General features: G+C 43.8%; 1 protein-coding gene across 1 annotated transcript; it reads left to right on the top strand.

Annotated features, from left to right (window-relative positions):
- The first annotated feature begins 1,559 nt into the window (after positions 1-1,559).
- LOC127227783 (zinc finger protein 764) lies at positions 1,560-27,666 on the top strand. Its single transcript, XM_051192119.1, has 6 exons — positions 1,560-1,840; positions 2,140-2,253; positions 3,596-4,096; positions 25,215-25,409; positions 25,557-25,670; positions 26,163-27,666. Exons 1-6 carry the CDS (start codon positions 1,645-1,647, stop codon positions 27,074-27,076), a joined length of 2,034 nt encoding a protein of 677 aa, XP_051048076.1. The 5' UTR covers positions 1,560-1,644; the 3' UTR covers positions 27,077-27,666.
- Positions 27,667-27,705: the final 39 nt, after the last annotated feature.

Raw genomic sequence — 27,705 nt, 5'->3', positions numbered from 1 at the left:
GACAAGGTGAAACAGATGCAACACATCTTTATATAATTAGACATATACCCATACACCGTTAAACAAAGGCAGCACAAATGAAACACATCTTTACACAGTTAATATCCTGCAGCATAAACAAATTTAATACATCTCTGCCCAGTTAAAATAACATTCTACAACAAACACAGATATATGCATGTGATTTGGAAGGGTTGCTAAACCACTTCAATCAAAGGCTTCAGGAAGGGCTGAAGAGGTCCACATGATTTGATGTCCTCAGCAGGGCAGATCTTAGAGGCTTCCTCATTGCTAAAATCTGTAACTTTTTCTGGGGTGGCTAGGTGCCACTGAGCACTGAACCCAGGGCCTAGGCAAGTGCTCTATCACTGAGCTACCTACCCTGTCTCTCCCACCGATTTCCCTTTCTTTCCCCTTCTCTTCCTTTCTTTCCTAGCCCCCTCTCTCCAGAGTCTAGCTTAACTGATGGATCCTCTCGACAACAAGTAAGTCCTTTGCCACCAGACTCAGCTCCACTCCACTTTTTTTTTTTTTTTTAAGTGCACAGTATAATGGTCTTTAATCTTAGTACTCAGTAGGCTGACGCAGGTAGATCTCTGTAAGTATAAGGCCACTCCAGTTTACATAGCAAGTTCCAGGCCAGCTCTAGAGCTATATAGTGAGACCCTGTTTGTGGAAGGAAAAAAAAAGGTAGCTATCATTATCAACTGTGCTAGAGAACGCCAGAACTTATTTTTGTGTGTGTGTGTGTATATGTGTGGCGCTACACATGTGTACATATGCCTGTGGATGCTGGAGGTGAACATTGTGGTATCTTTCTTCAGCCACTCTCTAACTTTTTTAGTTTAACACAAATTTATTGTGTACAGATTTAAGCATATGAAACAAACTTATTTACCTTTCCATAAACACCAACATTCTAAAATTGTTACATCCAGGAGTAGTGGAACACTCCTTTAATTCCAGAAACAGAAGCAGAGAGGCAGGCAGATCTCTGTGAGTTCAAATACAGTCTGATCTACATAGCGGGTTCCTCTGTGGACACGAACTTGGTTTCTAAGATGTAATACCCAGGCTTTGCCATCAACGGGAAGTACGTGGGACACCGGGAAGATCCAACCTCAACCTCGGGCACCAGGAATGCTCAGGTACTCAGAATCGTTTTAGATGTCCCGCCATTCCGGAGCCAATTGCAGCACAGCTGCTCCTTTCAGTTACAGCCAATCATCTGCCCCTGCGAATGCACACCAACCCTCCGGACTCCGCCATTGTATTTAAGGGCAAATGGGGAGCTGCGAGCAGTGGAAGCCCGAAAGGCGCCGTATTTGCCAAGCTGCAGAAATGGCGCCTTAGTGCCGTCAATGGCAACTGAAGCCAGGCCGTCGCCATGTTTTCTGAAGGCATCTTTCGGGTTCCTTCATCCGAGTCCTGTCTGTGTGCGAGTGGCTGTGGAGTGAACCATGGAGCTTAACTAGTCTCCACCGAAGCCCTACAGTCCTCAGCGGTCACACTCTGCCCACTTTGTTCCTCTCCCGTTGGGGGCGATCGTGATCAAGGGGCGTGGCAAGGGCGTGGCTTCCCAGGGAAGCCGAGGCTGGAAGCCGGAAGCTGGGCGGCCAAGCCGCTGTCCTGGCTGGAGCTCCGATGGCGCCACCCCCTGCCCCGCTGCTGGTGCCGATGCCCGCGGAGATCTGTCCTGGTTTCAGGAAGCCTGAGCTCGTGAGCTTCGCGGACGTGGCCGTGTACTTCTCCCCGCATGAGTGGTGCTGTCTGCGGCCCGCGCAGAGAGCCCTGTACCGTGAGGTGATGCGCGAGACCTACGGCCTCCTGGGCGCGCTCGGTGAGGCCCCGGGTCAGAGCCCTGTCCCCCGCCCCCATCCTCCTCGGGGGCTCACAGGGAAGATGCTGTAGACCGACCAAGTGGATTGTGAGCCCTAATCGCTCACTTTTTCACCAACAGCATCAGTCACTTTCCATTCCGAGGGCTTCCTCGGGAGTCTCCATTCAGGCAAGAGCATCGCAAACCCAGCTCTGGTTGATTTGAGCATAGGTTACCGAGGAGGTGCCCTCACCCTAGTGGGATGCTATCTGCCCGGGCCAGTTGCTCAGACCAGCACTGTGACCCCTGTTCTCTCTCAGGATTCCCGGGCCCCAAACCAGCCCTCATCTCTTGGATGGAACAGGAGAGTGAGGCTTGGAGCCCCGCCGCCCAGGATCCTGCGGAGGGGGAAAGTCTGGGAGGAGCTCTGAGAGGTGAGGGATTGTCCCAGGTCCTCCTGCATCTCGTTTGTGAAGTTCTCTTTCAGGTTCCCCATTCCAGCATCCCTACAGAATTTCAAGAGTCAACATGTGTCGGATACTAAATGAAAGAGCCGACCGGTTAAGAGTTTTGGACTCCGAAGAGCAGTCCTGTTAAGAACAGAGTAGGAGAATCTAGAGCCCGAAGAACTTTTAGGTTTCCAGATGTTGGTTAAATACTGCTCATTTCCCCTTTTTAAAAACCGACTAAGGCTGGTTGTGGTGCACACATCTTTAATCCCAACACTCTCAGCAGAGGCAGGTGGACTTGAGGCTACATATAGTGAGACCTTGTCCCAGTACCCACCCACCCACATTCCCCAAAATGTCTCTAAAAATCGAACAGGTTTCAGGTCTGCCTATCATATTTCTCAAGGCAAAGTGTTCCATGAGAAAAATGCCTGTGTAATGACAGCTTGACTCCTCTCCCATTGCTACCCCGAATCGAAGAAATCTGAAGTAAATATGATACCTTATCTGTAAAAGTACCACTGTACCAACAACAACAAAAATAACCCCCCCCAAAAAACCACAAAATACAACAGTAGCTACTGTTTCCTGAGCATTTACTAAGTTATCAACAAGCACGTATGCATTAAATACTCTCAATAACCCTGTGAAGTCAAGAAACCATTATTTTCCCATTTGACACATGAAGAAGGAAATTTTAACTGTTTGACTTTCAACAAAGCCTCTGTGTTAGTCACTGGGCAGTATATTAATTACTACCTGGGTAAAAGCTAGAGTAATCTATGCAAAAGTGTTTCGTTTTATTTGAAACTTATTTCTTAAAGATTTTTACTATTTTTCATTACATGTAAATGTATGTGTCTGAATGTGGTTTTGTGCACATGAGTACAGCTGCCCGAGGAGGCCAGAGGCATGAGGTTGCCTGGTGCTGAAGTTACAAATGGTTGTGAGCTGGTTGATGTGGGTTTTGAGAACTGAACTCCAGTTCTTTGGAAAGGCAGCAAGCAATCTTAAGCACTTAGACATGTCTTCAGCCTCAGCTTTGTTTCACGTTTTGTAGCTCTTGCTGGCCTGGAACTTGCTGTGTAGATAGGGCTGTCCTCACACTCACATAAATCTACCTGCTTCTACATCCAAAGTGCTAGGATTAAAGATGAGCAGCTACCGTATCTTACTATCCTGTTTTGGGTTACTGAGACAAGGTCAAACTCTGTAGGCCTTGATGGTCTCAAACTCACAGCCATCTTCCTGCTTCAGCTTTTCCAAATGCTGGGATTACAGCTATTTCCTAGTGAGAATTTTACAGCATAATTAATTTGTTTCCCAGGAGACACTTCAAATGAGAAGGAGCAGGGTCCTGAGAGGACAGCAGAGACTCCTGCTCAGTTGCAATCTAAACAGGTGGTTGGACATGAGACTCATTCCATGGCTACCAAGTCCTCTGCAGGGCCACAGCTACCTACGAAATCTTCCCCAGGCCAGGTATCTGATGCTCAGCTTCCTGCCCAGGTTCCCAGCACAGATGTGCCGGCCAACCAGCGACGCCACGTGTGTGTGGACTGTGGGCGGCGCTTCACTTATCCGTCTTTGCTAGTCAACCACCGGCTTTCACACTCAGGTGAGCGACCCTTCCCCTGCCCAGAGTGCGGCATGCGTTTCAAGAGGAAGTTCGCAGTGGAGACTCACAAATGGATCCACCGGTCCTGCTCAGGGGGGCGCCGTGGCCGTAGGCCTGGGATCCGGGCCGTGCCTGGGGCCCCTGTCCGAGGTGACTGGGATCCACCAGTGCTTTTTCGGCACTATCCAGACATCTTTGAGGAGTGTGGGTGAGCTCAATAGCCAGCTGCCTGCATCTGGAGCAGAGTGTGAACTTAGCTCTAAGAAGCGACTGAGTCAAGACTTGGGAAATGAAATAAATCACTTTGACTTCTCTTATATTTATGGTTGTGAGCCTAGCCTGTAATGACTGAGCTATCCCGCCCCTCCCCCCCCCCCAGCCCCACTTTGACGTTCTCAAGGATCCTTTGTAAACTTGTAAAAAGAAAAGTGCCTGTAAAGATTCATATAGATTAAACCGGGCACCTGCTCCCCTCCCCAGTGATTGTGTTCTGGAAGAAAAAGGGGGGCAGGGGTGCGCTGGGCTGGGGATGTGATTCAGTTGGTAGAGTACTGTTTTAGTCAGGATTCTCAAGAGGAACAGAACCAAGGGGATGAGTACACACACACACACACACACACACACACACACACACACAAAGATGTAGTATAGGTATATAGGTATTGGTAATGGCAAAGAACAAAAGACAAGAAAGAGGAGAAACAACTTCTAAAATGCCTTTGTTGTGGAATATTACTTTAACTATGTAAAGGTGTTTTATATTTGTTTATGCTGCATTTGTTTAACTATGTAAAGATGTGTTGCTGTTTTACCTTGCCTGCCTAAGGCACTTGATTGATCTGATAAAAAGCTGAACAACCAATAGCTAGGTAGTAGAGGGATAGGTGGGATTGGCAGGCAGAGAGAATAAGTAAGACAGAAGGAACAAGGGAGAAAGGAAGGGATGTGCCTGGGGCCTGCTAGCCTGGCAGTTGCCAGCCAGCCAGACACAGATAGGACATACAGAATGAAAGAAAGGTAAAAAGCCCTGAGGCAAGCTGGGCAGTGGTGGCGCAAGCCTTTAATCCCAGCACTTGGGAGGCAGAGGCAGGAGGATCTCAGTGAGTTTGAGGTTAGCCTGATTTACAAAGTGAGTCCCAGAACAGCCAGGATGTTACACAGGGAAATTCTGTCTCAAAACTCCCCCCTCCCAAAAAAGCCCCAAGACAAAACATAGATGAAGAGAAACAGGTTAAGAGCTGGTGGGACAAGCATAAGCTAAGACTAAGCATTTATAATACATCTCTGTGTTATGATTTGGGGGCTGGTTGCTGACCCAAAAGAAAGCCTGCTACATTGCCTTTTTAAATCTTGCTTCCTACCAGGAGGTGCCACCCATGATAAGGACTGCCTTCCCATGTCAGTCAGGACAGTTCTTCAGGTGAGGCTACCTACTCAGGTGGTTCTAATTTGTGTAAATTGACACTAAAACCAGCCATAGTAATTTATCCTTGTCAGCTTTACACATATATGGCATTTTAAAAACGATAATCTTATGTAGGCATGTAGGAGGTTTTTCTTTGGACCATCAGTTCCCAAATAATGATGCAGAGACTTCTTATTAGGTATGAAAGCTTGGCCTTAGCTTTGGATTGTTCCCAACTAGCTCTTACAACTTAAATTAATACATTTGTATTAATCTATGTGCTGCCATTGGCTCATGGCTTTACCTGTTCTCCAGCATGTCTTGTTCCCTCTGAGTCTTCTGGCAACTCTTCTAACTCTGTGCTGCTGCTTCTCAGAATTCTCTTGTCTGATTCTCCTGCCCGGCTCTAGGCCAGTCACTTCTCTGTTAGCCAATGAGAGTAATACATATTTACAGTGCACAAAGATTGCTACACAACATATTAACCTACGCTCTGCCACATGGCTGTTAACTCCCCTTAGAACTGTATGTCCAACTTCCTCTGAGTCTGGCTGGTGAACCACCTACCACTCAGATTCTTCCCCTGAGTTCCTCTCTCTCCCCAGAAGTTCTGCCTGTCTTCTACTGCCTAGCTATTGGCAGCTCTTTATTAAACCAATCAGAAGGTGCCTTAGGCAGTTGAGGTAAAACAGAGATATCTTCATACAGTTTGATCAGATATGTAATGAGTCTGTTTCTGTCCTGCCAGCCAACTCCTACATAATGACATGGAGACATATTAATTATGAAAGCTCTGCTTACAGCTTAGGCTTATGTCTTAAATTTAACCCATATTTTTAAATGTATGTTCTACCATGTGGCTTTTTTACCTTTCTTTCATTCTATACCTCTGACTTATTCTGTGTTTTCTGGCATCTCCTGTGGGCTTAGATTCCTTTTCCTCTCCCTCTCTGCCCAGAAGTTCTGCCTATACATCCTGCCTAACTATTGACCATTCAGCTCTTTATTAATCCAGTTAGAAGGCCCCTTGACAAAGACACATCTTTACAATGTAAACAAATATTCCACAACACAGGTATCTTGCAACATATGCACACAAACCTATACAATGCATATATAAGTATATATTTTGTTCTTTGAGGCAGGTCTCAACATGTGACTCTAATTGACCTGGAACTCACTGCACAGACCAGGCTGCCCTCAAACTCTACCTGCCTTGGCCTCTCAAGTGCTGGGAATAAGGATGTGTGCAAATAAACTTTTAAAAATAAGAATGATGTTAAGATGCACACAAGCTGGAAGAGTTTTCTTTTATGTATATGAGTGTTTCCCCTATACATGTTCCTACAGAGTGCAGAAGAGGACATTGGCTTCTCTGCAGCTGGAATTTAGGATAGTTGTTGGCTGCTGTGTGGGTACTGGATATTCAGCCTGGGTCCTTTGAAAGAGCAGTTAATGTTCTTAGCCACTGAGCCATCTCTCCAGCTCAAATAAATAAATAAATAAATAAATAAATAAATAAATATTTTTAAAGTAATAAAAATAAATATTATGAACTATAACCTTGTCCCCTAAGTCCCATGTTTGTTTGTTTGTTTTTCATACTATAAATATAATCTCCTTTACCATGTCCCTCAAAATCCTTAAAAATTCAAATACTTAAAGTCTCAAATCTCAGCTGGCTATGATGGTGTATGACTTTAATCCCAAGACTCAGGAGGCAGAGACAAGTGGATCTCTGAGTTTGAGGCCAGCCTGGTTTACAGAATGAGTTCCAGGATAGCCAGGGAAAACTGTAAGAGTCATTGCGCCTGGCATTTACTTAGACCCTGAAGTAATCTCTTATACATAATCAGTGGCTGTTATCTGAGATTCATGGGGTTGCTTTTTCTTGGGAATTTCAGAACCTTAGCATGACCTCAGTCATAAGACATTCCTGGCAAACCTGGGATTCTTACAGTGACTGTGTTTGCTTAGGCAATGGTTCCTTCAGACAATTCCTAGGTTAGATAAGAGATTTTGGTATGAAGAATTGACTTGCTCAAAGACCTTTTGTATAACAAACAATAAAAGAGCCGGTCCATGTTGCAAAGCTTATTGCATCCTGCAGTCTCTCTTGTCCATGTTACTCAGAACAACAACAGATAAACTTTGTCTCAAAAACAAAGACATCAATAAACAAAACAACACAAAACAGAAAAACCACCAAAACCCAAAAGGCAGTGCCAAATCTCTTAATTGTAAACTCATATGATTATCATAGCAAGTTACATTTACTATGTTATGGTACTGTTATACCCAGTTCGAGGGACCCCAAAAATCCACCACCACGTGTTATATGCCCAGGCCACGAGAACCCTGTAATCTTCCAGACAAAAGATTCTCCAGAACTGCAATCAATAAAGTTCCTTTTTATTACAAGCCTCGGCAGGGACCCTGTCCAGCAAACTGGCACAAAGTTGTTTGAGGAATGTTTAATGTCCTATAAGTTAAATATGACAATGTATGTTTACAACACTTAACTGTTAATATTATTGCAATTAATGGTACATTAAATGTAGTTGTTTGAAAGAAAATGGTCCCCATAGGCTCATAGGGCGTGGCTCTATTAGGAGGTGTGGTCTTGTGGGAGTAGATGTGGCTTTGTTGGAGGAAGTGTGTCATGTGTCACTGGGGGTTGGCTCTGAGGTCTCAGATGCTCAAGCCATGCATAGTGCAGCACTCTTTCCTTGCTGCTTTGGGTCCTGTTCTGGGACATTTGTTTATACTGTGTGAGGATGTGTCATTGTGACTGATTTATTAAAGAGCTGAATGGCCAATAGCTAGGCAGGAAAAAATAGTCAGGATTTCTGGGAAGAGAGAGGAACTCAGAGGGTTAGAATCTAGGTGCCTAGATTCTAGATTAATAGAAACAGGTTAATTTGAGTTTTAAGAATTTTCATAATTAGTAAGTCTTCATGTCTTTATTCGAGGGTTGGTAGTATAAAGAAACTGATGAGAAAGCATACTTCAGGATTCAGATGTAGAGCTCAGCTACCTCTCCAGCACCAAGCATGCTTGTGTGTTGCCATGCTTCCCACCATGAAGACAATGAACTAAAACTCTGAACATATAAGTAAATTAAATGTTTTCCTTTATTTCTGTGGATGTGATATCTTTTCACAGAAATAGAAACACTAACCATGATATTAAATAAAACCACGTATATCTACTAGATGTATATACAAACATTTTTCACTATTAAGACAAAAAAGTGTCAGTAATAATCCACTAGTCTATCACTGGTCACATTACAATTCGTAGTTCTGGGCTGGGCAGTGGTGGTTCACACCTTTGATCCCAGCAGAGGCAGAGGCAGGTGGATCTTTGAGTTTGAGATAAACTTGGTCTACAGACTGAGTTCCAGGACAGCCAGAACTATACAGAAAAACCCTTTCTCTCAAACTGCCATTCACACACCATTCATGGTCCTGTAGCTGGTCACATGGCCTTAGCATGGGCCTAGTACCCATTTTGTATTTCTTCCACTCTTACCCATACTTCAGCAGGTCTTGCTTTTTTACCTAGAGGGATGACCAATACCTTCATTCCTGAAAAGTCTTAGTCATTTGTCATCCTGTCAGGATTAGGTTGTTGTAGTTTCCCACTGACTTTAATCCTTGGACGTGATGGTCAGAAGGAAGTTTTAACTTCTAATTCATTCAGATGTTTGCTGTGTCTTTTTCTTCCTCTGAAACCAAAACTTCCAAACCTATAGAGTGTAAAGTCTCAGAAACCAAAAGCAAAAATTTTCCTAGTTGGTTACTATAAGTGATAGTGGGGGAACCATTCTCATTTCCAACCTGTGTTTATGGATTGGTGAATCCTGGCTATAGGATAAACAATACCATATATTGGAATATATATATATATATATATCTCCTTCTGAAGAACCCTGCAGGCTATTGCCATCTAGCTTGTATTTTTGCTGTATCTTAAAAGGCCATTCCACTATTCTGGCAAGCTAGCTGCCTCTAGATGACAGGAAACATGGTAATACTAGTGAACTCCATGTACATAAGCCCACTGCACTTATGAACTTTCTTATTTGTGAAGTGGGTTATCTGGTCAGAAGCAATGCTATGTGAAATACCATGACATTGGATAATATGGAATAATCCTTTTGTACCCTGTGAAAACATGGTGCTCTCATTGTTAATAAAAAGCTGGTTGGCTGATAGTTAGGCAGGATTTTTAGGGCAGAGAGAATGCTAGGGAGGACAGAGTCAGAGGAGATGCCATGAGTTGCTCAGTGAAAAGGATGGGAAGAACATACATGAGGTTAACAAGCCTCAGGCAGCACATAGTTTAATAGAAATGGGTTAGTTTAAGTTGTCAGAGCTGGCTGAAGACAAGCCCAAGCTTTTGGCCAAACATTGATAATTAATAATAAATCTCTGTGTGGTTATTTGGGCAATGGCTGGTGGGACAGAACTGACCTGTGGTGTAGACAGAAAACTCTGCCTACAGGATACAACATCTGTGAGTTCCTAGGTCTTAGAAGAAATGCTTCATCTAGGAAAGACACATCCTTAGTTAGAATTAGTATCTTCACCAGTAAGGACAAAGTGCTGTCCCCTCCGTATGGAAATGCTCGTGTAATCAGCTTGCCACCAAGTAGATGGCTTGTCACCCCTGGGAATGGTACCATATTGAGGGCCCACTTGTTGACTCCTGCTATTGGCAGATTCAACATTCATCAGCAGCTATAACCAAAGTAGCTTTAGTAAGTGGAAGTCCATGCTGTTAAGCCCACACATAACCTCCATTTCTGTTGCCACAGCCACTTTGTTCATGGGCCCATGGGGCAAGGACAGGAATGTCTGGGGAAAGAGGCTGATTGTTCACAGAATGGGCTCATATTTACTTGATTATTGAACTCCTCTTTTGATGTCATCTTTTGGTGACCCTTCACAACAGACACAGTTATCTTCACATTTTTTTGCCCATGTGGAGAAACCCAGTCACATCTTTCTCCAGATGTCTTTCTCACCAATTTTCCAATCATGTTACTTCCAAGTCCCCTGACCGTCCATCCAATCCATTGGCCATAGCCCATGAATCAGTGAGCAATCACACATCTGGCCATTTCTTCTTCCAAACAAACTGTATGACCATGTGTATTGCCCAAAGTTCTGCCCACTGTGCAGATTTCCCTTCACACGCATCTTTCATGGTTGTGCTAGAAAGGGTTTGCAATGCTGCAGCTGTCCACTTGTGGGTAGTGCCTGCATAGTGTGAGGAACCATCAGTAGACCAGGCCCTAGTCTTCTTCCTCAGTCAACTGTTTATAGGGCACAACCCATGAGGCAATAGCTTGATGCTTGGCAGAAGAAGGCATTATAATTGGAATAGAAAGCATAGGCATTTGGGCAACTTCTTGCTCGTGTCCTCAGGACCTGCTCAGGCCTGATCATGTAAATACCACTTCATTTTGATAATGGATTGCTGCTGTGCGCATCCTACTTTATGAACTTGTGGGTCAGAGAACACCCAGCTTATAATGGGCAGCTCAAGGTTCCAGAGTTAATCTTGTCATTGTTCATTTTCCACTAGGGCCTAATAGCAGGCCAAGAGCTGTATCTCAAAGGTAAATAGTTGTCTACAGATGGCCGTAGAGCCTTTCTTCAAAATCCCAAAGGTCTTCTCTGTGATTCCCCTATAGGAGCTGCCAAAGGCTCCAGACAGCATCCCTGTCTGCCTCAAATACCATTGGATCTGCTGGATCATATGACCCAAGTAGTAGAGAGGCCTGCACAGCCTGTAGGACCTATCAAAGAACCTTCTGTTCTAGGTCCCACTTAGAACAAGCAGCTTTGAGTCACTTGGTATATGGGCTGAAATAATATATCCAAGTGAAGAATGTGCTGTCTCCAGAATCCGAATAGGCTAAATGTTGTGTTTCTTTCTTAGTAGTGGAAACAGCCAGGAGAAATAGATTATTCTTTACCTTAGAAGATCCCTTCTAATATCCCTGCATGCTCTACACCACTGGACACCTGGAGTTTCACTGAGGTAGAAGGCCCTTGAATTTTGGTTAGACTTATTTCCCATCCTCTGATGTGCATATGTGTTATCAAGTCCAAACTGGTTGCTGCTGTGGAATAATCCTTTGCACACTGTGAAGATGTATTGCTCTCATTGTTAATAAAGAGCTTACTGGTCAATAGCTAGGCAGAAAGAAGTTAGGCATTAGAGCCAGACTGGAAAAATGCAGGGAAGAAAGATGGAGTTGCCAGCAAGATGCAGAGGAAACAGGAGATGAATGTGCTGTGCTGAAAAAGGTACTGCCATGTGGTAGAGTGTAGATAAGAAATACGGGCTAATTTAAGTTGTAAGAGCTAGTTACTAACTAACAAGCTTAAGCTATCAACCAAGATTTATAATTAACAATATGTCTCTATGTGGTTATTTGGAAGCTAGCTGGTAGAACAGTAAGGTCCACTTTCAAATACTGTCTATCGTGGGGCAATGTATATCCACATTAAATATAACAAAGCTTAAGAAAAGGTTCCAAGCACACAAAAATGGAGCCAAACATAGCTTCCTAATCTCAGTTTCATGCCAGGTGCAGTACAGAGACCATCACTTCGCAGTTGCCTGTGGGATGAAGACAGCCACCAACTGTAGTGCCCAAATTCTGAACCCCTAAATCATCAAGAGACCCATTCCAATGCAAAAGCAAAGAGCCTTTTATTATTAAAGAGTTAACTGTATAAACTCGGGTCTTTCATCCCTCCAACATGGCAGATTGGGGACCCCAAGGGCCCAAGAGGCAGGGAATTTATTAGGAGGAGTAAGGGGAGTGTCTAAGGGTATGCAACAGTTTCAGGATTGGTGCAGTTCCGGGCTTGGGTGACCTGTCCTTGTTGATTGATTAACTGGTTACTATTGCCTATAGCTCCCCCCACCCAGGGCAGTTGTTATGCTTCACATGTCACAATTATACCACTTTTACTGTAAAGCACTTCTGGAGCCTGCCAGCTAACTTCTGATTGGTTTCTTGCCACGTGGAGGGTATCTGACCTCCTAGTGACTGGGAGATACAGCAAGGTCAGGCAAGCACATGTTGCTGAGTCAGGGGCCTTTGTCTTATTAGTTTTTTTCTACAGCTTGTTACGGCTGCCAAGGCAGGGGTGAGGGTCTTGTCCCTTCACCAACCATGTGCTAGAGCCATGCACAAAGCTGAGCCACACCCGTGGCTGACATAACAATTTAAGATATGTCTCTTGTAAATAGATGCACAATAAAGACAGGTTCAAATAGCAGAAACCTCTAAATGGGTTACAGTGTGTTGAAAAGTGTACATAGGCTTGAGAAGGAAAGAAGGAAGGGTATAGACAGTCATAAAAAATAATAGTTTAAATATAATAAAGTCATTAAAAGGAGTAAAGTAGTATAAAAAGTCACATAAAGATGGGAAATATACAGTGAGTCTAGATCCTATGTGTCATTGCATTGTCTTTGATTTTGTGTGTGTGTGTGTTTTTGATTACTGATGACAGGTGCTAGGAGATATTGGATTTGTAAAGGCTGCTGGATTAAACCAACCTATATATTTTAAAAATGTCTTGACTTCAAAATGAAACTCAAAAGATGTGTTGCTTTGGGGAAGTGGTTGTGCGTTTGTTCCCACAGAAAACAAAGGACTAGATTCATGCAAGGTTAAAGATGATCAGGTTTGATTGAGGAAGACCCCCTAGAAATCCTGGCTAAAGACATAAAGAAGTAAGCCTAGAAAAACTACAAGACACATAAACATATTTTACCTACTCAAACAAAACAAAAAGTATCTTTGGCTGACTTGTACACAATACACAGTCCATACTTACATTAATATAGATATGTATGGTACATGTATTTTCACAGCAAGGGAATCTAATACCAATAAAAACAGATTGCCCAGGTGATCCAGTATCTAAGAGCACTTTTGTTGCAGTTTCCTCAGAGTTCTGCATGCAGAACAGCTTCAAGGCTGCTGGCTGAGGTGGTCCAGTCTCACAGACTACTCCAGCCAGGACTTAATCATTATCCTGATTTCTCAAGGTTCCCCCAAAATGTCAGTGCCCCTAAAACAACAGGAAGCGATCTAGAGAAAACAATGGCCACATTCCCAAAAGATGGGTTACAGGCGTTTGTCATCATTGTGTGTATGTGGGGGGCTGTTTACAAGTTGTTATTTGTCACAGTCAGAAAAAAAAGCTAAGCAAAAGAGTTAAATTCAAAGACCGCTTTCTAAAGGAAAAAAGGGGAGTATGCTATAAAAATGATGAGATGAATCTGCTTTAATAAAAAAACAAATATTAATCTCAAAATATTTTATATTAGTATGGATTTTGGTTTACTGATACAAATTTAATTTTATTTTTGTTATACTGTATATATGTTTCTACTCTTGTTTAGGGTATTGCGCTTATGCAGTTCATTAAAAAGGTAATGTATAATTAAGAAATATAGGTTAGTAGTTAGTCATATTTAATAATCAAACTTGTAGTCATATTAGGTATGTTTTCAAGGTTAAAAAGATATATTTAGAGAGATAGATGGTTTTAAACACTTCGAAGGCCTACAGAATATGACATTTAACATTTTAATAACATAAGGCTTTTCTTGACAATGGGACAGTTTCTTCTGACACCAGATAAAGCGTGGTAAATGAGAATCTGGGAAACGATAGGCTGATGGATGTTTATTCAGGGAGAAATCACTTACACCAAAAACCGATGACCGTTGGAGGTTCCTGTCCCAAGGATGCCTCCGGATGCTGGGATCTGGGACCCCAGACCTAGTCTCCCTGGTCACATCACACCTGTCCCCATACCTCAATGGTCGTGGTCAGTGCCAGGTGCTGGCAGGGTAGATATCTCACTACAGCACAATTTACTTCAGAGAAAATGATAGTCATCGAAGAAACTCCATGACAAAAGATAGCCACTGGACAAAGAAACTTCCCTTGCTTCAAATGCTGATGGTATGCTGTCCAAACTGGACCATCAGGATGTAAAAGAAAGGACTGTTGAACTTTGCCAAGACAAGGTAGTACAGTCCTTCTAAATTCCCTGATTCTCAGAAATGTCTGTCAGATATTTTAGTTCTGTAGACTATCATATCCTTCTGGGGTCTTTGACGGAGTTCAGACTCAACAGTTAAACTTGTAGTTTTTTTTTTTTTTTTTAGTTATGATAAAAAGTGTATTAGGTATAAAACTTTAGACTCACAAAGATGATAAATAATATAATTTTTTTCTAAATTTGCAAAATACAAATGCACTAGATATTGTAAGTGTAATTCTTACTTTCTTACTTGATAACTTTGGTTTTTTTTTTTTTTTTTTTTTTTTTTTTTTGGTGTTTTGAGACATGGTTTCTCTGTACTGTTTTCGAGGCTGTCCTGGAACTAGCTCTGTAGACAAGGCTGGTCTCAAGCTCACAGAGATCTGCCTGCCTCTGCCTCTGCCTCCTGAGCGCTGGGATTAAAACACCTAATGTTTCAAGGTATTTGATTACACTGTGTAAAGATATGTCACTGTGATTGGTTTAATAAAAGCTAAATGGGCAATAGCTATAGCAGGAACTTCTAGACAGACAGAACTCTGGGAAGAAGAAATGCAGTCACCAGTGGACACAGAGGAAACAGACATGTAGGACAGAAGGCAAAAGCCACGAGTTTTGTGGTAACACATAGATGAATAGAAATGGGTTAATTTAAGATAAGAACTAGTGGGACAAGCCTAAGCTATGGCTGAGCTTTCATAATTAATAATAGGACTACATGTCATTTTTTTGTGAGCAGGCAGCCCAAAGAAAAATCTGTCTACTTATGGTGTCCCACATGAGGGCTTGAATATCCAAATACAGTACCTGAGAAAGCTAAGAAATATTCTGGACAATATGCTGGATACAGCTTGCTAGTCCTGCAGTCTCTCAGAGAGGCCTGGTGACAAAACTTCAATAAGGTTTCCTACTCAGGGGATTCTAATGTGTGGCAAGTTGACACTAAAACCCGACTAGAATTCATGAAACTGGGTTCTGGGTGGAGCACCTCAGTCATTGGGTGTGGTGGACACACCTGGAATCCCAGCTCTCTGGAGGGAATGTGAAAATCTCAAGGCCATGCTTTGCTCCGTTGAAATTTCAATGAAGAAGAAGAGGAGGAAGAGGTGGTGGTGGTTATTGTTGAGCATGGGGACACGTTTCTGTTAACCCAGAATTTGGGAGTGTGAGGTTGGAGTTCAAAGCCAGTTGGACTATGTAGAGAGACCTTGTGGGCATGGGAAACAAGGACTGGGGATGGCTCATGCACAAGCCTCTGAAACCCTAGCACCACAAAACAAAAAGCAAAAAGAGCCTAGGTGGCAGCCGCACATGCCCTTAATCCCACCACTCTGGAGGCAGAGGCAGGCTGATCTCTGTGAGTTCAAGGCTAGCCTGGTCTACAGAGTAAGTTCCAGAACAGCCAGACAGGCTCCAGAGCTATACAGAGAAACCTTGTCTTGAAAAACAAACAAACAAACAAACAAACAAACCCCAAAGAAACAAAAAGAGAGAAAAGAAGCAAAGCAAAAAGGAAAACAAGAGAAAGAACAAGATTCAGGACTCTCTCAGTATTACTTTCTATACAGTTGAGACTTTCCCATCAGCTCAGTACCCATCCACTTCTTCCTTGTCTACTATGAACTAAGATCTAGCATTAGGCCTAGTGGGGTCATAGTCAGACTTTGCATAACTGTCACCAACAGGAAGCCCAGCAGTTAAATGGGAAGAGTACTGACTGTGCCACACACTCTAGTCTATGCAAGCCCCCAGTGATCTGATGGGGAGTCACTGTCCACCCCGAGCTTCAGTTCTCTATCAGTAAAATGAAGATTAATAAGTTACCTTAAAGAGTTGCTGTCAAAATCTGACATTTCAATATGATAATATGTGTGGCATAGTAAATGTGCAACGAGCATTTGTTTAACAAGTGAATTATTGTCAACATTTTACATCTTAGAAAATGTAAAGAAGGACATTAGGAAGACAATTCAGTAGTAATATTTTTCTTCTCAGAACTGAGGATTGCCCATAAGGCCTGGTGCATGCTAGACAAGCATTCTCCCACTGAGTCACTCCCCCAGCCCCTTTTACTTTTTATTTTTAGATCAGGTATTGTGTGACACTATTCCAGGGAACACATGAACAAACATCTCATGCCTGATAGAGAACAGATCAAAGTCACAACACCACCGAAGTCTAACTTGGTAAAGCAATGAGTTTATTAGGGTTATTTACTGGGGTATGGATGAGGGGTCTCTTACAGGAGCAGGACAACTCAAAAGCAACTGCATCACCAAAGTCCACCCCAGCACAGTGACAACTTGAAGCCTGGAGCTCTCTGCAGGACCTGTAAGCAGCTGACATGATGGAAAGTCTCTCCTCTTCACCATCCCTTTCTGATCATGAGAGTGTAGTCCCTGAGGCTGGTGACATGTTTACTTCCTGAGCTTCCTGCTTTAAGGAGCACCATTTAGAACTTCTTGAGTCTTATGAACCCTGCCTTTAGAACTGACTGAGTCATATATATTGAGATTATGATATGTGTCATAATCTGTATGTTCTCAGGTTGCTTTGTATTGGAAACCAATCAGTGCACTCTGCTCTAGAGAAGACTATTTCTCCTCTCATCATTCCTTAGTTGGCTGTAGTTCTTTATCTAGGGTTGGGTCCTCATGTACATTCCCCCTTCCATGTCCTATTGGTGTCATCCTTATGAACTTTCATGTTCAGACAGCCATACTGGTGAGTCTTCATGTGTTTAGCTTCTCTGACATTTATGAGACAGAATCTCACAGTAAACTTCCTGTTCCACTGGCTCTTTCTGTCACCCACCCACTTCTTCAGTGACCCCTGAGCCTCAGGTGCAGGAGTTGTGTTGTAGATGTAGCAGTGGGCTCCATAACTCTGCATTTTGATTTGTTGTGGTCTCCTGTAATGGTTTCCATCTGTTGCAAAGAGAATTACACTTAACTGTGTGTATAACAACAAATACTTAGAATATAGTTAAGGATGATACTGGTTTAGTAAAGTGACAGTTGTAGGTTCTCCTACAAGATTCATGACATCACTAGCCCTTGGTTCTAATAGGTTTTAATAATAAAAGCTCAGAGTCAGCTATAGGGGGAAATGTTGAAAGATCAGAGAGATAAGGAGCAAGCCATAACCACAGCTTACCTTGCAAATTTCCCAGCCAAAAAGAGACTTCCTGTCTCCTCCTGCTTTTATTACTTCCTCTCTCCACCCAGCCATATCACTTTCTGTCTGTCCATAGAGACCTCCAGACCTGTATGGTTAACTAGTGTCTAGCTTCACCCTCTGATCTTCAGGTAAGCTTTATTTGTTAGAGTATAAACACGATATCACTACCCTAGGTAGGTGGCTATGTTGCCAATTATCAGGCATGATTTTTGTCTTGTTGAGTGGACCTAAGTCCAATTAGAGAATTATTGGTTACCACCAAGGCAGATGTACCGCCACTGCCTAGAGCTTTCTCATATCTTGAAATGTAGTCCTCAGAGGCTTTCAAATCTGATGCAGCTTAGGTCCTCTGGATCTTGTGTTTGAAGTGCAATCCTGTGTTTCAGCAGGAGAGACTTACTTTCCACCTCTAGGGGGCAACCAAGGGCAATGAAATTAGCCTATAATGTTTTGGGAGTCTCTGAACAACCCTGTAAACATAAACCAACTCAAAAGAGGGCTGCTCATACATGATATTGGGGGTTTGTTAGATGGTCTATGACTGTTGTAGGGAGCAAAGGTAGCCCAGATGAGAAAGTTTCACTTAAACTATATCTGTATATATAGACACAGACTTACAAATATTATAGGTATTTTAAGCTAATAGTTAATCTCTGATTTCTTAATGATTTTTTCCAGATACTCCTTACTGTTATTTTACCCTCCTCCCTCCTTCTTCTGTATTTATTTTCCTGTCTCCTCCCTGATTAGAGCCCTTTCCTATTTTCTGAATGTTCTCAATTCCACCCTGCTATTCCTCGTCTATTGCTTCCCAACCCCAACAATGATCTGTTATGGACTATTATTTTAAAATGTGTTACATTTGTTTATGCTGTAGAACATTTGTTTAATTATGCAAAGATATGTTGCATTCTTTTATGTTACATTTATTTAGCTCTGTGAAGCTGTGTTACTTTTCCTGTCTAAAATACCTTAATGATCTAATAAAGATCTGAACATCCAATAAGCTTGGCAGGAAAGGATAGGTGGGGCTGGCAAGCAGAAAGGACAAATAGGAGGTGAAATCTGGGAGAAGATGGATGTACGGTTTTTCCGCCCGCCGCCTGGTCTTGTCCTGCTGCCACGCCGCCAGCCCCAAATAATGCACAGAGACTCTGTATTTGATACAATGCTATTGGCCAGGTGCTAGTTTCTAATAGGCTAGCTCTGTCTTAATTATTAACCCATTTCTAGGTATTTCCACGTGGTCTTACACGAGAGTGGAGGAATAGCGGTTCTGTTCTCTCCAGGCTCTCCATCCTGACTCCTCCTTACTACTTCCTCTTCCTCCTTGTCTCCTAGTCCCTCCTATCTTCCTTTCCTATTGGCCAACAATGCTTTATTTATTAACCAGTATGAGAAACATATACAGAATTACATCTCCCATCAAATGGAGGAGCAAGAAAAGGAGGAGAGAAGGACATCAGGGACCAGTCACCCAGCTACACAACCAACAATGGAGTAAGAAAGAAAAGATATACAGAAATAGAGAAAGGTAAAAGCCCAGAGGCAAAAGATAGACCAGATAGCTGGCTAGATATAATACAATCTAGAGCTAGACATTCATAAATGATAATAAGTCTCCATGTGACTTATTTGGGATCTGTGAGGCAGGTTCCCAAAAGAGTCAAAGAATAAAAATCAAACCAACTACATTTGGAATACCAGCATGGACCTTCATTTCCATGCAAGGCTCGAGAAAGCTGGGGGAGGGGGGGAGAGAAGAAAGAAAGAGAAAGAAAAAGTGCATGGCTTCTTTAAGAGGCCCTGCTGTTCAGTCAGCAGTGCTAAGTAGAAAGGCAAGCTAAGTGTTTTTGTTTTTTGAGACAGGCTTTGGAGGCTGTCCTGGAACTAGCTCTGTAGACCAGGCTGGCTTCAAACTCACAGAGATCTGCCTGCCTCTGTCTCCCGAGTGCTGGGACTAAAGGCACATGCCATCAACGCTCGGCTGTTTGTAGGCTATGGGTATAGACAATCATAAAAAGAAATAGTTTAAAAATAGTAAAGTCTTTAAAGAAAGAGTAAAAGTAACATAAAAGAAAAAGCCATGTAAAATGGGAAACGCACAGGGAGTCTGGATCCTATATAATACTGTGTTGACTTTGAATTTTTTTGATTTTTGAAAAGCAAAGGATAGCAGATGACACCTGGAATTAAAAGAGGAACTGTTGAAATAAACCAGCCTAGATATTTTAAGAATGCCTTAACTTTAAAATGGAAGTAAAAAGATGTAGTTGCAAAATGGATCTTAAAAGATACATTTCTTTGGAGAAGTGGTTTTGCTTTTATGTCCACAGGAAGCAAGAGACTTTGGGTTCTTTCTGGGTTAATATGGATCAGATTTGATCAGGAAAGACTTCTTGAAACTGGAGGTGATATCTGTCAACAAAGTTAATAGCTGGCTGATCTTCCCAGGACTTGGCCATTATCTCAAATTTTCTCAGGAACTCCTGAAGATCCCATTACCCTCAGACAACAGGAAGCAGTCTAGAGAAAAATTATGTCCACATTCCAAAGAGTTGGGTAGTGGGAGGCTGTTAGTTATTTGGTGGGTTATGCATGTTATCATTTAGGGGAATATAGTATATCAATACAAATTAAAGTTATCTTTGTTGCAATGTATATATGTTTCTCCTCTTGTTTAAAGTATTGTACCTATGCAGTTCCTTTAAAAATGTAAAGTAAAATGTAAAGTAAAATTTTAGTTTTTGAAAGCTATTATTATATGTCGGGGGCAGTCTTTGCGGGGCTGCAATCAGAGCCAGCCGAGTGGCTCCAAGTCCATACCTGAGTGGGGGAGTGTGGATGAGGGAAAGGCTAGCTATAGATAATAAAGAAAGAGAGAGACAGAATAAAGGTCAGGAGGGCAGATCAGTCAAAACTGAAATGCCAGGAGTTTATTTTTCATCAGTCTTATATACCATAACCAAAAAGGGGAACACAGTATCATGTGTATGGAACAGATTTTTCTTCCTTACTTATTCTAAGGGTTCAGTAACCACACCTTAGTTCGAAACTTTTTGTTCCCTAGCCTTGAGGTCAGGAGTAGCCACACCTCAGATTCAAGTCTGTTGTTATTTAGACTAAGACGGCCGAAACATCCTTCTGTAGCCACACCTTTGACTTGATGATAGCTTTGAACTCTGTCCTTGTGCCAAGATGGAGTACAGCCATCTTTATGGGCACTCACAATTATAAACTATTTAGGATAATCAAGAAACATATGCTAGTAGTTAGTCAACTATAACAATCAAATTTGTAGTTATGATAGGTGTGTTTTCAAGATGTTACAGAGATATATTTTAATAGTTAGATAAATGGTCTTCAAACACTTCAAAGACCTATAGAATGTGGTATTTAAATGTTTTGTTAACTTCAGGTTTTTCATGACAGTGAGACGAATCTGCTTCTGGTAGCATCAATTTACTTCAGAGATGATGGGCATCAAAGAAAGTCCTTATAGAGTTTGCTTTCATTCTGGCAAGGTTAGCCACTGGACAAAGAAACTGCTTTTGCCTTGACTGCTTGACAGTGTACTGTGCAGATTGGACATGCAGGACCCACAGGAAAGTGACTGCTGAACTTTGCCAAAACAAGGTGGGACAGTCCTTTGTCAGTGCCCATAAAGATGGCTTCACTCCATCTTGGTGCAAGAACAGAGAGGTCAAAACTGTCCTCAGCAAGTCATAAGACATAAAGGTCAAAGGTGTGGCTACAGTATGTTGTTTGGCTGTCTTAATCCAAATAACAACAGAACCCGTCTGAGGTGTGGCTACTCCTGACCCTCAAGGCTAGGGAACGAGAAGTTGAATCTAGGGTGTGGTTACTGAACCCTTAGAGTAGGGAGGAAGAAAAGTCTGTTTGCTCCATATACATGATACCATGTCCCCCTTTTTGGATAAGGTATATAAGAGTGGGGAAAAATAAACTCGTGGCATTTCAGTATTGACTGATCTGCCCTCCTGATTTTATTCTGTGTCTGTCTTTATTGTTTATATCTAACCTTATTGCGGTTAAATAAGGATCAGGATAAACAAATAGGCTGAATAGATGTTTATTCAGGGAGAAATAACTTACAACCTAGACAGATGAACACCAGCAAGTTCCACCAGAACCTCTCCTCTCTGCAACGGGTCAGCAAAAGAGCGTTCCCTGGCTCCTCCTTAGACCTCCTTCCACAGGTCACTCCGCCCCTGGCTCCACCCCAATGGGCGTGGTCAGTGCCACAGAAGGAGGCAAAGTGAATATCCCTCTACATAGCCTTTCCCTTGTCCACACACCCCTACTCAGGTACAAACTTGGGGCCGTTCAGCTGGTTGCAGCCCCACAAAGGCAGCTTCCAACAGCCCTTCAGGGTTTCTGCTTCAGTGAACAGTCTGCCATACATTCTGCAGGACACAGAGGAAAATAACTGAGAGTTTTTTCAGTACAATTTTGCCTCACTGAAAAGTCTGGCAGATACTCTAGACCTGTAGGCTGAAGATGGATGCCCCAACATTGCTGAGGAACCTTGCTTGGGTGACTGTCCAGGCAGTCAGATGTCTCTGTCATTTCTAAAGTTTTAGAAGTTGCTTGCAATGCACTTCCTGTTCACTCAGACAATATTATATCCTTCTAGGGCCTTTGATGGAGTTGAAGACTAAATAGTTATAGTTGAAGTTTTCCTTAGTTATGATAGAAAATAAATTAGGTATAAAACTTTGGGTTGACTAAAATAGTGTGGATTCACTAAAATAAATGGAGTATTTTGTCTGAGTTTGCTAAATAACAAATGGACTAAATATAATAAATTAATTCTTACTTGATAACTTTTTTGTTATCTTACTATCTTAAAGTTAAAATCTTCCATTTTTATTTAGACAAAAAGGGAGAGATGTTGTGGAATAGTATTTTAAGATGTGTTACATTTGTTTTGCTGTGGAACATTTGTTTAATGATGCAAAGATGTGTTGCATTTGTTGGGCCCTACTTGGCAGGGCCACTTGTCCAGTCCAGCAGATTTATCTGGTTTGTACTTGGAATGAGGAGTGTGAATTGAGGAAATAAATAGACAAGAGCAGAGAGAGAGTTGGGAGGGCATCCTGTGAATACCAGGATCAGCCCCAAGCTTATTACTCAAGCTCTTATATACCCCAATCAAAAGGGGGGAAGACAAAAGACTTCCTTACCAAGATACAAAGAACAACAAGCATAATTACCTCCTCAATACCCAAAACATCAAGTAACCACACTCTAAACCAAATATCCTGTTGTCAAGGCGAGACATCCATTAGCTATGCTTTAGGTCAGATATCCTGTTTTTAAGGCAAGACACACAATAGCCACACTTAAGGCCAAACACACTGTTGTTTAACCTTGAAGGAGCAATAATGGGCTCAAAGTCTCCGACCTTTGTCAAGATGAAACAGAGCCTGACATGTGTTCTTTTATGTTGCATCTGTTTAACTCTCTGAAGCTGTGTTACTGTGCCTGTCTAAAACACCTGATAGGTCTGATAAAGAACTGAGTGGCCAATAGCAAGGCAGGAGAGAGGATAGGAGGGGCTGGCAGGCAGAGAGAATAAAAAGGAAGAGAAATCTGGGAAGAGATGATTAAGGAAGGAGAGAAGGAGAGCAGACCCAGGGCCCAGACACTCTGCTACACAGCCAGCCATGGAGTCAGAAGTAAAGAAAGGTATGTAGGGTAGAGATAATAGATCATAAATTCAATATAGGCAAAAGGTAGATGGGATAATTTAAGAAAAGCTGGTTAGAAATAAGCCAAGCTAAGGCTGGGCATGTATAAGTAATAATAAGCCTCTGTGTGTGGTTTATTTGGGAGCTGTGTGGTGGGTCTCCCAAAGAGTAAAGAGTCAAAGAGTAAAAACCAACTATAGACAATGCATACTTTTTGAGATATTTCTTAGCCATTTCTATTTCTCCTCCAGAGAACTGTGTTCAGATGCCATGCCCACAGCTTGAATGGGTCACTTGTGTGTTTTGACTTTACTTTTTGAGTGGTTTGATTACTCTGGATTGTAATACACTGTCAGGTCCAGCTGGCAAAGATGCTGGTGGCTGTTTGCATCAGAATAACATCAGATCATCCAACTGAAACTTAAAAAGCCACAAGGGCATTTGACCATGCGCTTCACATTCTGAAAGACAACTGACAACTCAGAAAACTGCTCGCAGCAAAGCTGTCTGTCATCATTGTGCATCACAGGCATAGTTGGTGCTCAGTGCCAGGGGCCTCCCAGAGCCGAAACTTCATCTGTCACATAGACCTCAACACAGTCAGCTGGAAGATCTGGTCACTCTGTGCACAGAGAATTAATATCTGCTTCATCTTTCAGCTTAGTATAGACTTAGAGAGCAGAAACCTGATCTTGATCCAACATATTTGCGCTGAGACATGGTAGAAAGACAGAGTAAAAAGACAGGGACAATTGTGGATGCATAGGAAGGGAAAAGAACCCCCTGTCCTGAAGTTTGGCTGAAGGCTCTTCCTAGCTGAGGAGCAACAATTTCAGCCACAGGGGCTGGAGAGATGGCTCAGGGGTTAAGAGCACTGGCTGCTCTTCCAGAGGTCCAGAGTTCAGTTCCCAGCAACCACATGGTGACTCACATCCATACATAATGAGATCTGATGCCCTGCTCTAGTGTGCAGACATACACGCAGGCAGATTGTTGTATTCATAATAAATAAATAAATCTTCAAAATTGAAGAAAAAGAATTCCAGCTGTGAATGATGCTGACATGAAGATAATATTCCTTTCATAGATAGGTATTTTATATTAAAATAGCAACGAAGAGGGCTTAAAGCCTTGAGGACCTTGAGTAGAGCCTCGTTCTTCTCACAAACAGCCCAGAAACCACTGACAGGGAATTCCCTCATGGTTCTGAAGTCCAGATGAGTAGGTACGCACTTTTAGAACATTAGAAGTGAGCCCTTGTGAATGCCCCAGGAATGCCCCAGGTGTTCCGGCTGATCAAAGAATAGGTCTGTGACCTCCGGTGTGTGTCAGGAGTCTGTGTCAGGAGCGGTACTTCTCAGCTAGCTTGGATTCTAGGTCAAGCTGGTGAAAATCCCCTAATTGAGGACCCGCCCCATTTTCTGCCTTCTTATTAATGGCCTTCCCTTCACAGCTCACAGCTCACAGCTCACAGCTCCATAATACACTGACCAGAAGCAAAAAACTAATCACCTATTTACAGCCCGCTTCCACCTAGCTGACCTTGAGATGAGTCTGTACCCATGCCCAACTGCATCTTGTCCTCACTGACAGGGAAGTCCCCGCCCACATGGGCCTGTCAGCCTGGGACTTGTTCTCAGACTGGCACTGGTAGACTCTGTGGCCATCTTGGATGAGGGCTAGAAGACAATAACCCAGAAAGAACAGCGATGTAACCCTGGGCACAACCGCTAGGGAGCCTAGTTTGTGAGACCCCACTGCCACCATTTTTATGCAGGTGTCCACAAGTCCTTAATGTGTACCTGCTGCTTTCAGTGTTAAATTTTACCTACATTAGGGTGCGCACGGAGTTGGTTTCTGTCCCTTCTCGGCCCTGGTATCCGACACCTGGATCTGGCCAAGCGATCCTGGGCACACTGGGCTGGCCCGGGGCTGAGCCGGGGTCCCTATGGCGCGGCTACTTGCTCCGGGAAGGCTCTCGGCCCCACCCGCGTTCAGGAAGCGCGGGGCCGTGAGCTTCGCGGACGTGGCCGTGTATTTCTCCCCCGAGGAGTGGGGCTGTCTGCGGCCGGCGCAAAGAGCCCTGTACCGGGAGGTGATGTTGGAGACCTATGGTCTTCTGTGTGCGCTCGGTGAGAGCCTTTCCTGGCCGCCTGAGCTCTTGCTGTGCGTGACACTGTGGGTCCAGCGGTGCAGCAGGGAGCCCTGGGAACTGGTGGCCGGGATCAAATGGATTGGCCCCCTGCATCCATTGTGGCGTTTACTTTCTTTCTCTCCAGGAAGCAGAGACGCCAAGCCAGCGCTCATCTCCTGGGTGGAGGAAGAGGCAGAACTGTGGGGACCCGGTGCCCAGGATCCAGAGGTGGCCATGTGTCAGATGGACGCCAACACAGGTGAAGGACTGGGTGTTCCGGCTTTGCGGGAGTTCTCAGTAGCCGGCCAGTTGTGGTGCCTGCCTGGCAGTTTCTTCCCTGAACTGTTTTCTTGGCCAAAGTCATCATGCTTGACCTCTGGATTCACCTAGAAAGGGGCTGTGATTATGCCATGGTAGCACTGTCACTTCATATCTAGTCGGTCACGAAGCTATGTTGACTGTCACCCGTTGTTTCTGCTGCTCCTGCTCTGCTGCCATCACTGTGGCTGCCTTCTGGAGGCTCCCTCAGTTCTTCCTGTCCGCCTGTGGCAAGTGCGCAGCCCGCTGGATTTGGGATTGGGGACCACACTGATGCCCTTCTTTCTGCTGCCTCTGGACATCCACACACCCTGCATGCTCAGATGCTGTGGCCTCTCCCCTCCTGTGTCCTGTCTGTCACCATGTGGGGGTGTGGGAATTAAAGAGCAGGATCAGACAGAGTCTGAGCTCTTTTCCCTTCATCTCCAAGCAGATTGCAGACAGGAGGAAAGGGAGAGACCAAAAGGAGAAACTGAGGCAGCCCAGAAGACATTTTCTACACAAACTGGACCAAAGGATCCTCACCCTTCGGTTGCTGGACCCCCTTGCAACTTGGAGCTGCTGTCTAAGGACCCTCACCAGGGCCACCTCCCTCTTGTTGTTCACACCACTGTCCCAAGAGCAGATAGGCGCCATGGCTGTCGTGTGTGTGGGAAGAGTTTTGCCTGGCGGTCCACGTTGGTGGAGCACCTGTACACTCACACAGGTGAAAGGCCATTCCGTTGCCCTGACTGCAGCAAGCCCTTCGGCCGGGCTTCCTCCCTAAGCAAGCATCGGGCCATACACCGAGGGGAAAGGCCACATCGCTGTCTTGACTGTGGCCGGGCCTTCACACAGCGCTCTGCCCTCATAGCCCATCTCCGTATCCACACTGGGGAGAAGCCCTATTGCTGTGCTGATTGTGGGCGCTGCTTCAGCCAGAGCTCTGCACTGCATCAGCATCAGCGGGTACACAGTGGCATGACCCCCTTTCCTTGCACAGACTGTGGCAGAGCCTTTGCCCATGCCTCAGATCTTCGGCGCCACATGCGCACCCACACGGGTGAAAAGCCTTATTCATGTCCTGACTGTGGACACTGCTTCCGCCAGAGTTCTGAAATGGCAGCCCACAGGCGGACCCACAGTGGCGAGCGTCCCTACCCCTGCCCTCAATGTGGCAGGTGTTTTGGCCAGAAGTCAGCAGTGGCAAAGCATCAGTGGGTCCATCGGTCAGGAGCTAGGGGCCATAGGGACGAAGCAACCAGTCAGTTATCTGTATCCCTGGACACAGACCACGGGGACCCGGAGCCACCTGTGGGCTTCCGGCACTATCCAGAGATATTCCAGGAGTGTGGGGGATGGTCTTAAAAGCTCGACCACAGAGGGTGAAAAATACACACTGACGGAAGCCCAGAGGCTTGAACCTATGGCATCCTCTGGAAGTCACAGAAATTCTAGCAAGGGCTGGTCCTGAGGACAGAGTACAGTCTTGTGGGTGGTTCCCGATGCGTTTGCACACACACTGATCCCACTGGCCTAGGCGATCTGAGTCTTTTGGGCTAGGGTGGGAAACCCACCAGAACTCTATATGAGAAGCAAGGGCAGTTTTCTGGCTTAGAAGTATTGAGAGGTTCAAGGTTGAAGAGAACCTTGTATGATCCACAGTGGCCGAAGTTGATGGCTCTGTGTGAACTGAGAGCTGCATTTCCAGGGGTTATTAGTTACCGGTCAAGATCTGCGTGTGGTGGTGCATGCCTATGAGAGTCAGGAATGTCAGAAATTGGAGACTAGTTTGGGTTACCTGAGAGTTCATCTAAGGTGAATAAATAACAAGTGAAATTAATTGAGGTTTAAAAGTCAAAGTATTTCACATACAACAGAAAGTCCGTGTTTCTAGCTTCTTTTGAAAACAAAAACTCCAAAAGATTCAGCCAAGCAAACAAGACAGAACAGCTCTGGGTTCCATGCCCAGCTCTGCTTGTACCAGGTGTGGTAGC

This window comes from Phodopus roborovskii, unplaced genomic scaffold (assembly GCF_943737965.1).
Source record: "Phodopus roborovskii unplaced genomic scaffold, PHOROB, whole genome shotgun sequence".
NCBI lineage: Eukaryota > Metazoa > Chordata > Mammalia > Rodentia > Cricetidae > Phodopus > Phodopus roborovskii.
The sequence above is the reverse complement of the archived record's forward strand: the minus strand, read 5'-3'. Positions and strand labels throughout refer to the sequence as shown.

What these genes read in the sequence shown, in the direction of transcription:
- LOC127227783 (XM_051192119.1), top strand. Translation starts at nt 1,645, where the DNA reads ATGGCGCCACCCCCTGCCCCGCTGCTGGTGCCGATGCCCGCGGAGATC. An exon ending in CATCTTTGAGGAGTGTGGGT is followed by an intron (nt 4,097 to 25,214) that starts GAGCTCAATAGC and finishes CCCGGGGCTGAG; the next exon opens with CCGGGGTCCCTATGGCGCGG. An exon ending in TGGTCTTCTGTGTGCGCTCG is followed by an intron (nt 25,410 to 25,556) that starts GTGAGAGCCTTT and finishes CTTTCTCTCCAG; the next exon opens with GAAGCAGAGACGCCAAGCCA.